Source organism: Garra rufa, chromosome 21, assembly GCF_049309525.1.
Source record: "Garra rufa chromosome 21, GarRuf1.0, whole genome shotgun sequence".
Taxonomy (NCBI): domain Eukaryota; kingdom Metazoa; phylum Chordata; class Actinopteri; order Cypriniformes; family Cyprinidae; genus Garra; species Garra rufa.
The window spans coordinates 14,394,684-14,406,017 of NC_133381.1; the positions used below are offsets into that span (position 1 = coordinate 14,394,684).

Below are 11,334 nucleotides of genomic sequence, written 5' to 3' on the forward strand. Positions count from 1 at the left end.
GGATTTTTCTTTCTATAGTGGACTTCAATGGTGATCAGTGGGTTGAAGGTCCAGATTGCAGTTTCAATGCAGCTTCAAAGGGCTCAACACGATCCCAGCTGAAGAATAATGGTCTTAATTTGCGAAACGATCTGTCATTTTCTATAAAAAATAAAAAATAATTTACTTTTTAATCACAAATGCTCATCTTGCACTAGCTCTACGACGCGCGTCTGTGAAAGGTCATGCATAGTTAGTTCTTCATCTGTGTACTCCAGTTCAAAAAGGTAGATTGTGAGAAAAACTCCATATCATTTTCTCCTCCAACTTCAAAATCGCCCAGCATTGTAGTTTTACCTTTTTTTTTTTTTGTAAAGGGCGGTACTTCCGCCTATGTCACGCGTGACCTTTCCAAAATGATTACGTAGTGCGTGAAGTTGCAGACGCATATCGCAGCGCTAGTGCAAGACAAACATTTGTGGTTAAAAGGTATATAAATTGAATTAAATTGCAGATACAATGCAGCTTCAAATGACTCTACATGATCCCAGGCAAGCAATATCTTCACTCTTAAAAATAAAGGTGCTTCACAATGCCATAGAAGACCCTTTTTAGTCTAAATGGTTCCATAAAGAACCTTTAACATCTGAAGAACCAAAAGGTTCTTTGTGGCGAAAGAAGGTTCTTATAGATTATAAAAGGGTAAGAAAGAAATGGTTTGACTGAATGGTTCTTTGTGGAACCAGAAATGATTCTTCTATGGCATCACTGTGAAGAACCTTTTAAAGCACTGCAATTTTTAAGACTGAAGATATCGCTAGATATTCTTCGACGGGGATTGTGTAGAGCCCTTTGAAGCTGCATTGAACCTGCAATTTGGACCTTCAACCTGCTGATCCCCAATAAAGTCCACTATATGGAGAAAAATCCTGGAATGTTTTCCTCAAAAATCTTACTTTCTTTTTAACTGAAGAAAGAAAGACATGAACATCTTAATGAGACAAGGGTACAAAAGTAATTCATTGGGAAATTTGAATTCTGATGTGAAGTATTCTTTTAATGCAGACTGGAGCTTCAAAAAAGATGTAAAAGCACCATATCAGCATCATAACATTTATGTATATGATTTTTAGCTATATTACAAGGCTTCTGAAATCATACAATAGCTATTTGTTATTTACAGATGTAAATGTTTTTATTCACTGATACATTTATTATTTTATGTGATTCACTAAGCCAGTAAACTGAATCAGTTTGATTGACTCACATCTGGTTGTGAACTGGATCAACTGATTCATTAAAAAGAATGATTCATTCACGAATGGATTGCAGGATTTTCACTGAATAATAATTACATTTTACTCAAATTTCACATGGAAAAGAGTGGGATGTTCACTTGGAATAAAAAAACCCACCTTTTTTTATTCCAGGGACATTTCATTTTTGAGTGGTTCCTGCAGAATAAACTGTGGGTTGCATATAGCAGTAAACACAATGATTTTCACTCAGTATGTAACTTTTTCAGTTACTTACTCATTCCTATTTTATCTGAGTGTGGCTTTGATTAAAGACGAACAGTGACACTGCATGTGGCCTCTGCTTGGCTTTGGAGAGGAAGTACCCGAACCGTCAACACGACAGCTACTGGATATATCTCTTTTTTTTTTGTGGTCTACGGCAGAGTTTGACACACAGAGAGAAAAGAGAAGAGAACAAAAGGAAATGGCTTGTCTCATCCTCACTGGAAAGCTCATCTCTAATCCTTAATAATATCTATTCCTCTTCAGCAGCTCTGATTGTCAGAATAAACTGTACCTTTCTGTCATCTGAATGGCGATTCAAATCAAAAGCTACAAATTAAATGCCCGCTTTCTCTTCTCTCGGCCTTTGGCGTGTTCACAGAGAATTCATTCAGGCCAAAAATAAAGCCTGCTCATTCCATTTTGCCTGTACCAAATGGGAACAGTTTGATTAAATAATAGATATGTGTTTAGAGGGCTTTTTCATGTGGTCTGTCATTAAGAAGGATAAGTAGACATCCATGCGGCCATAATGAATATAATTAGTCCAATGGCTGGTCGTGTCGAATATGACACAGGAAGGGTTGTTATTAACCTTTCTTTCTTTTTTTTTCCCTGGGGTTTCTTTAAAGGCAGAAGAAGAGAGCGAGTGAATAAATGGGTTATTTGGGCAGACACACAACTCTCTGATGTCAGCAGAACATAATTAAATCACAATGTTATCCACATTTTTCAGCGGATCCTTGTCTGACCAGTTGGAAATCAGAAGACTGAAGTTGTCAACCATAGGCTGTTAGAATAACGCTATTTGAGTTAACTTTCAATGTATATTATGTTAACAATATTGGCAATGGTTGTAATATTATTAATGAGACTTTTTATTTATTGATTGATTAATTGATTGATTTGATCCCTTTTTAGCATCATGTACAAACAAAAATGTATTATTTTAATTTAGAGACTTTCATTGCATGGGGAAAAACTAAGACAATTCTTAAAATATTTTCTTTTATTTTTAGGGGGGTTGAACTCAAATAAGTTTATATTGATGCATTAGTATATTTACAGGTAAAAATACACCTGAAACATAAAAAAAAAATACATGAGTGTTTTACATTTTCAAATGACATTTCAGTGACATTTTCTCTAGTTTCTTTCTCTGAATCTTTGACTGGGCTTGTTGGTTGCGTCTGTATACCTATACTGCTTGTGTATGTATATGTGTGGGTGTTTACATGCTTGAGTGTTGTAACACTGACGCAAATGAACTGTGAGTTGATCTCTGAGCTTGTTTTTTTAGCTGTCTGTGGTTTTTCATTTAAAGCAGGAGATGAAGTGAGAATAATGAGTGTAGCGAGCTGGCATGGTGTACGTTCTGTTATGCAACATGGCTTTTCCCTCATGTGCTCCGCTATCTCCTGCTTTATATGGCTGCTAATCGTGCTTCATAAATGACGCGACTAATATGCTCTTGAGAGCCAATCTATTGCCACGGCGCGGCGTGTGACACTTAAAGCTCTCAAAGTGACACAAATTCACCATCCATAATTGGATTCGAATGCACAGAAAAAAGACACTTTTGAATTATAAAAAGTGATTTAAAAACAAGCTCATCAGTGCACGTTTTCTTTAACATCCTGTTTTTATTTTTTTATTCCAGCCTCGCTTAAAAACACTCGAAACCTTGAACCTTGGCAAAAACAACCTCGAGAACACAGGCATGCACACGTTAAAGGAGTCCCTCATGATCAATCGCTCTTTATTGCAACTTGGCCTAGCCTCCACAGGAATAACATGCGAGGGTAGGGTTCGTAATATTGCTTTTTATCCCTTTTTTACTGGGATGCATTTCTGTTTTACCTTATAACTAAGCCCGTGTTTTCTACCCACCGTGCCAGGTGCGGTAACTTTGGCTGAGATCCTTGCGGAGAGTCCACAGATCCAGCGTTTGGACGTACGGCAGAACCAGGTGCTTGCTGGGGGCCTCATGGCCCTGTCGTTGGCCCTAAAGATCAACCGTTCACTCATCAGACTGGATCTGGACCAACATCTGAAAGAGGAGAAGGTCAGTTGTCAGTTTTACCTAATCCTGATTATCAAAGTGTTTAGAACAGTAATTTTGCATGCAGATGGTCCTCAGGTCTGCCTGGAAATATCAGTTTTTAACTGTAGTTTTCAGGCCTGGAATATTATGGAACTAAATTAAACTTTAAAAATTTTAAATTAAACTTTTTAAAAAATATGCATTTTTCTAGTTTTCTGTCTGTTGAGGGTCTTACTGGAAACATTTTTACACTAATAACTATAGGTTTTTAAATCTATTAATCCAAAAAATTAGTATCTGACATGGGAATATTGAGAGTATTATTATTTAGGAGTGTAAAAGAATAATATTGCCAAATAATTTTGTATTCTTTTGTACTGTACCGGTAGTGTTTTTATTAATGATAGCCATGACAAAAAATTATATCTCGATATTTTCTGGAATTTTGACAATAACGATAATTAGACAATATTTTCTGACTCCCAAAGCTTTTGATATTCTTCGTATTTTGTGAGGTGGTTAGTTTGCAAGAGTAACAGAAATTAACTTTTAAGTTGAATTCGATTTTTACTTTTTATGGGCATTTTTTGCCTTTGTAAGGCCATTATTTTCCTAACGTAAATGTATGCATCATCTTTTGTGTCAAATTCCTACATTTAATCATAAAATTGAAATAGTAAGACACTATAGGGCTGTTACCAATTAAATGAAATCAGTATCAACCAAATTTGTGTTTGCAGTGCAACGGTAGCACTGAATCTGCATCTGAAGTGGCATTTACAGACTGTTTAATGCAGGACATGAATGCATTTTACCTGCAGTTACAAATGCATGATTAATTTGAAATTTGAAATTATTTGGGGGAAAAAAGGGAAAATATATTTTAAATATAAGCCTAAAGTCGCCAGTAGGTCGGGGGAAATCACTGATTGAGTGAATCATTAGCTGTGTTTCCATTACCCTTCAAATTGCGAATTAAAAATACACCAAATGGAAATAAGTAATTTCCCAACTCCCATATATCGCATAAGTTTTTGCGCTCGCATGAAGTGGTTTTTCAGCCAATTTGAAAAAGGAATATTTGCAATGGAAGCAGATTTTTTTTTTTTGCATTTACAGCTCACTTAGCACACATAAAAACAATATAATTGAATTTACTTTCTTTTCACACTAAATTTTAAGGCTTTATCCTGTCAGCCCAGGTCTGGTTTTGCAAACTGTGGATTTTGCTTTCACAATTAATGTTGTAAAGTTGTTCAGGTAAACTAATTTTTGCCATGGCGTGTTCCAGTTTTAATCAAGTTTGACTCAGAAAGACAGCAGTTCCCGTCAAAGTTAGACAAAGATACGAGTTGTTGATGATCTCTTAGAGCTGCTGCTTCACACATCGTTGCAAACGCCCTGGAAAAAAAATTGATACTGCAACTTAAGAACATGCCAGAACAGAGAAAGTTCACTTGCCATCTGTTTGTCAGGATTTTATCTCCTCTATCTTATTTGCATATTAAAGCATTAATTAAAATCGTGAAAGGACAGAATGCTCTCTTTAAAACAGATTCCAAGGCTAGAAACGGATTGTTTTCTTTTTTATATCATGTCATTTGTTTGGATCTGATGTTTGTACCCCGTCAATCGGTCGCACCTCGGAATGTATTTTCATCGATAAACGGCCTGAAACACGCCATCTGTCTTAAATGTGTATAAATGTGTCATATTTAAGCTCAGCTGAAACAGAGGACGATGTTATTAACATTTCCACCGTGATAGATTACAGCAGGGTGGTATTTAACCGATGGAGAATGAGACATTTCACTGTGGCAGTACAAGAAGACTCACTGCTGGGATTTGTCTGGGCCAGGCACAACGTGGCAGAACGACTGACGATTGTATTAAAAAGCAAATCTTTCCATCAGAAATCAGCGGGTGGTCAGATCAAGTGTTCTGATTCAGTTTCGTAAAATTCCCTGGGACTGAGAAAAGCGAAAATTTCATTCTTCAAAAGAAAAGTGTATGCGGATGTGTGCGTGTGTGCGTGGCGCAATTTTACATGCGCATATTTAAACGAGGGGAAGGTGGTAGGGAGGGAATGTAGGTCCTTGGGTCTTTGTTTACAGCATCTGATTTGGCGTGTTTCTGTAGAAGCCCACATCTATTTGATCATTGGCCTGTTTGCTGTTCATTATTAATTATTTACTCATCTAAAATATTCATTGTGGGAGTCTTAGGAAGTTCAGAAATTTGGGACCATGTTATCCATCTCTTTAGCAAGGTGCTTGTACTCTTAGTTAAGGTCAAACTTTACATATTCAGCATTTCTCAACAAGCTCTTCCAATACTTTTGGTGCATGCCAATAGTTGCTTAATTTTTGTCTTTTTATTTCTTTTAAAGAAATGTATTTTAAAATTCTTGTCTTAAAGAGATAGTTCACCCAAAAATGACAATTCTGCCATTAATTACTCACTCTCATGTAACCCGTAAGACCTTCGTTCATCTTCAGAACACAAATTAAGATTTTTTTTAACGAAATCTGAGAGCTATTGTGACACTGTTGTGAACGGACAGCGGAGATTGACACGGAAGAGAAGAAATTCTTGAATAATTGTTGAATACTATACAAATAGTATTCTCGTAGCTTCATAACATTAAGGTTGAACCACTGTCTGTCCATGGACTATTTTAACAATGTCCTGACTACCTTTCTGGGCCTTGGACGTTAGTTGCTGTTGTTTATGCAGGGTCAGAAAGCTCTCAGATTTCATCAAAAATATCTTAATTTGTGTTCTGAAGATGAACGAAGGTCTAATGGGTTTGGAATGACATGAGGGTGAGTAATTAATGACAGCTTTTTCATTTTTGGGTGAACTCTTTACAAAACATTCTTGTCTTAAACTGACAGTCATCTGTCATCATTTACTCATCTTCATAGAACAAAAAAGAATATAAATTGAACATTTTTTTTATCCATGCAGTTAAAGTCAAAACAGTCTATAATGATACTGGACGCCACTAACCTTCACTGAATGGACAAAATATATTGGGGTGAAGTATATCCCTTTAAACAATGATGTACAACAATGGCATCATGTTTTTTTTTCTGTTTGCTCAAAGTCACTGTTGTTGTGCATGGCACAGTCAGGTTGCTGTGATGTCTCTCATTAAGGATCATTAGAGATGCAGGTAGGGCTGCAGAGGGGCAGGTGGTCTTGTGGGACAGACTCCAAGTGGAACTAAGAGTTGGTTAGTGTTTGTGGTCGGTCATGGTGTCTGACTCTATGATGGCTGGAGTTGAGTGAGTGAGCAGACAGAGAGCAGGTCCTGCTCATGGGACCTCTGATACACACACGCACGCACACACACGCACGCACACACACACACACACACACACACACACACACACACACACACACACATGCACACTCTTGTAGAGAGCTTAGTTTTTGAACTTGTTGATACTTCTGTGAATATTTACATGGCTTCAACCTATTGCACTACATTGATGTTTTCAATTCAAAATTAAAAACAAAATTTATAAAAAAAAATATATATATATATATATAGTTTATGCCATTGTTTTCTAACAAATTTGTGTTAATTAATTTATTGAATACAAAAATAAATGAATTAATCAAATAATCAATATGTGACCCTGGACCACAAAACCTTAAAGGGATCGTGCTCAGGACAGTTGGACATTGCGGTGGATCAGAGGTAAAAAATTATATAAATACTGTTCAGTTTCTTGCACAGACCAATTGTTTTGTGTGTTACGACCTCAACGTATCGTCACAAGCTGCAGGGTTTAATTTGGTTTTGTCTGTGTATGTTTTTTTGGACTCTCAAAGCTGTGGGTCCCATTGACTGCCATTATATGACTGACTGCAACGGTTTGAGTTAAAAATCTTTGTTTGTGTTCTACTGAAGAAACAAAGTCACCTACATCTTGGATGCCATGGGGTTAAGCAGATAAACATCAAATTTTCATTTTTGGGTGAACTATCCCTTTAAGTAGCACAGGTATACAGGTAGCAATTGTCAAAAATGCAATGTATGCGTCAAAATGATTGATTTTTATACCGAAATTATAGGATATTGAGTAAAGATCATGTTCCATGAAGACATTTTGTAAATCCTACCATAAATATAATAAAACTTAATTTTTGATTAGTAATATGCATGGCTAAGAACTTCATTTGGACAACTTTAACTTTAACTTTAACAACTTTTTTGCACACTCAGATTCCAGATTTTCAAATATTGTCCTATCCTACCAAAACCATACATCATTATTATTTATTCAGCTTTCAGGTGAATTTTCCAAAAATTGACCCTTATGACTGGATTTGTGGTCCAGGGTCACTTATACTCTACCAGTCAAAAAGTATGGAGTCAATAGTATTTTTAATTCAAAATCAAAGACAAAATGTATTGCTACTTTTGGATTAAAAATCATTTGTAGTTATTTCTTAATTTATATTCATCGTAAATTAAATTAAAATGATATTTAATGAATTAAATAAAACAACTGAAAACATTATTTCAATAACACTATTCTGGTGAAAGGGCCTGAATATTGCTCCTATAACTATAGTGTTTCTTTTAATGGGGCAAAATCATGTGATAACAGGGTTGTACATGCGCAAGATGTGTGATGCATTTTTGGAAATTAAGATTAATAATTAAAAACATTAATAATTAAAATAAATACTGCAATTAATTGAAAATCAGTTCAACGGTTTGTCAAAATTATAACATGCTCTATGATTTTACAGTTGGGACCGGGCAAAGTTACAATGTGAATGTTATTGTTTGATGTATAGCCCACTATTTTACTAATTTTATGTTGAATAGTAGTTTATTTAATATAGCTAAATGCATCTACATATGTAACTTGTTCCTCTAGGAGCTTGTCTTTTTATTGTTTTCTTTGGCTCCTATGTCTAATTTAATTTTAATTTGTTTTTATGTGCTTTTTATGCCATTGCTTTGAGTAAAACTCTAAGTTCCTATGCATTGCACCACAGCTGAATATTTTTTCTCCTTTTATCTCTTGAGTGACTGCAAAAAACATCTTTAAAGTTCCATGTGGCCTTATGCTTTAATTAAAGAAGTGAAGTTTGCGAGTAACATGTTCCATATTTTAGTGATACTTTCACAGAATCTTCTCCCATCAGCTTCACATGGTTGTAGGGCATGAAAACGACAGCCGTATATAGCAAAACAGTCAAGTGTCATATGTTTATCAAAGCTAAACCAAATCACACTCTCACATCTTTCTGTTTCTTTGCATCTGCTCTCACTGTCACGGAAAAAAATAGCACTTGTCACCAATATCTTGTTGTAGAAGTCAGTCTGCTTCGACACTAGACACTGTATACTTACTAGACACAATATGTGAACAAACATGAGGTTGTGAAGTGCAATATTTGTGACCCTGGACCACAAAACCTAAAGTAACCTTAAGTCTTAAGTAGCACTAGGCAAAAATTATCGATTTTTCTTTTATGCCAAAAATCATTAGGATATGAACTAAAGATCATGTTCTATGAAGATATTTTGTAAATCTCCTACCATAAATATATCAAACCTTCATTTTTGATTAGTAATATGCATTGCTAAGAACTTCATTTGGACAACTTTAAAGGCGGTTTTCTCAGTATTTTGAATTTTTTGCACCTTTTGCAGATTTTCAAATAGTTGTATCTCGACCAAATATTGTCCTATCCTAACAAACAATACAATAATGGAAAGCTTATTTATTCAAGTGTACATCATGTTCACAACATATATTTTTTGTATCTGCTTCCCTCACTGTTTTTTTTTTTCATTTGTGTTAACTTAATTGTGGCGTCTAATTGATGTAGCATACAAAGGACCTTTGTACTGTCCTACATTATAGCTGTTTAAAACCCCGTCTGCTGTTCAAACCTGTTTAGATCTTCCAGATACACTCTTCATAAACTTTTACCCTTCCGCCAGTAAAACTTTGAGGTGAAATTGTCTTCGCAGTTTCGAAATAAACCTTCTGTCTCTTTGCATTCACAATCCACACGCAGTCTTGCTCATTTCCTGATGTAGTTTTGGGGGCAAAACAGGCATATTTGCCAGCTGTGTAATTTACTGTGGCACTCATTTGCATATTAAAGCATTAATTAGCCCCTCTGAGCGCAAGAGCGGGAATAGTGTAATCATTGGACGTGTAGTCGCGGGGGACGAGTCTGTGTTTGGGTCTGGGGGGAGGCCGAGAGGAGAGTGCGGGAGTCTCTGGGTGCTTGTGTTGACCATGCGGCGCGTGCTTGTCGGCTTTGTGTTTTTTTTTCTCCTCTCTTTCCTGCCGGAGGGTGGATGAGGAGGTTGCGCTGCTCAGTTTTCCAGCTTTTTCCAAACCCTTTGAAGTGTCACACACGATCTGTCTCCGTGTCATTTTAATGGCTTTACTCTCCCCCGTCAGTGCAGTCAGAGGTGCGACCAACAGTTTCACAGGAAGTAGAGGTTGTTGTTGTTTTTTTTTCCATCCTCTTTTTCATTTGAGGGTGAAAAGGGGGATGGGGGTTCAGGATTGTGGGAAGAGCATATGAAAAACAAACTGATGAGACGTTTTAGAAGTTGTGGCGCTGGCATTTGTGGCAGCAATACAAAACGGACTGAAATCTTGTGTCAGATCTCAAGATGCTTGGAATATGACCATTCATTTTATTAGTAATACTCCTTTTGTCTGTGAACACACACTTTGACAAGTTCACAGAAAAGTCACTTCCAGTGTAAGTTTTAACTTCTTTGATCTTGTGTATCGTTTTTTATGCACTGGGATTATCTACAAACCAAGGAGTAATTGTATGACATTGTTTACCAGCAAAGACAAGAAATTGTTGAATAAAGTCATTGTTTTTGTTTTCTTTGTGCACAAAAAGTATTCTTGTAGCTTCATAAAATTAAGGATATCACGTAGACTATTTTAATGATATCCTTACTACCTTTCCCTTTTTAATTTGTGTATAATAATTTGTGTTCTGAAGATGAACAAAGGTCTTACAGGTTTGGAACAACATGAAGGTAAGTAATTAATAACCCAATTTTTGGGTGAACTGTCTCTTTAAATTTCTATAGTAATTCATGTGGTCTCCAATGTGTCTACAGTATATAGACAGGTGGAGTAAATGTCCAGTAAAGTGTGAGAAGCCTTTGCTTCAGTGGTTCTTTGTTGAGCTGTCTCAGAAGCCTTTGCCTGAAACACATTGGCTCATATTTTGATGGGACTGGATGCTATCTTTTCCCTCTACTCCACTAGAAATGGCCCATTGGATGAGTTGGTCCATCAGAATTTCAGAATCTCCCTCTGGGCATGTCCTCCAACTCCATGCTCAAGCGCCCTGAGTCACCAGTCACCCACAGTGAAGGCTCATCTGAATATCATGAAACCTGTGAGTCACTGCCTTTATCAGAGGGCTTCAGCCAGAATCTTGTTTTCCCTTTCAAATTAACAGGACTGCAGTGGCATGGTCTGGATATGAATATGCATGATCTGTTAGGTCATCTTTGGAAGTAGCACTCAGCTGTCAATTTTTTATTTACCACATTTTTTCTTTTTTGCTTGAACGTTTGATCATTGTAACAATCACAGATATTTTTGATTTTTAAATTATTGTTAGGTCTTTAGACTTGCGACAACCAGTCCTAATACAAGGTTACAAGGTTAACCTTGGGCCAGTGTGTAGTGTCTTTAAATTATGTACTTTATGAAATAACGTTTTCTGGCTAATATTGCTATTTAAGCAACAATTCAATAATAAACA

General features: G+C 36.2%; 1 protein-coding gene across 1 annotated transcript in view; it reads left to right on the plus strand.

The window, feature by feature from the left end:
- Positions 1-10,792, plus strand: part of LOC141295334 (protein phosphatase 1 regulatory subunit 37) — a 32,165-nt gene extending 21,373 nt beyond the window's left edge. The window contains exons 9-11 of the mRNA XM_073826551.1: positions 3,160-3,301; positions 3,398-3,564; positions 10,679-10,792. Coding sequence (XP_073682652.1) covers positions 3,160-3,301; positions 3,398-3,564; positions 10,679-10,792 — 423 coding nt within the window. The remainder of the gene's footprint in view (positions 1-3,159; positions 3,302-3,397; positions 3,565-10,678) is intronic.
- The last annotated feature ends 542 nt before the right edge of the window (positions 10,793-11,334 follow it).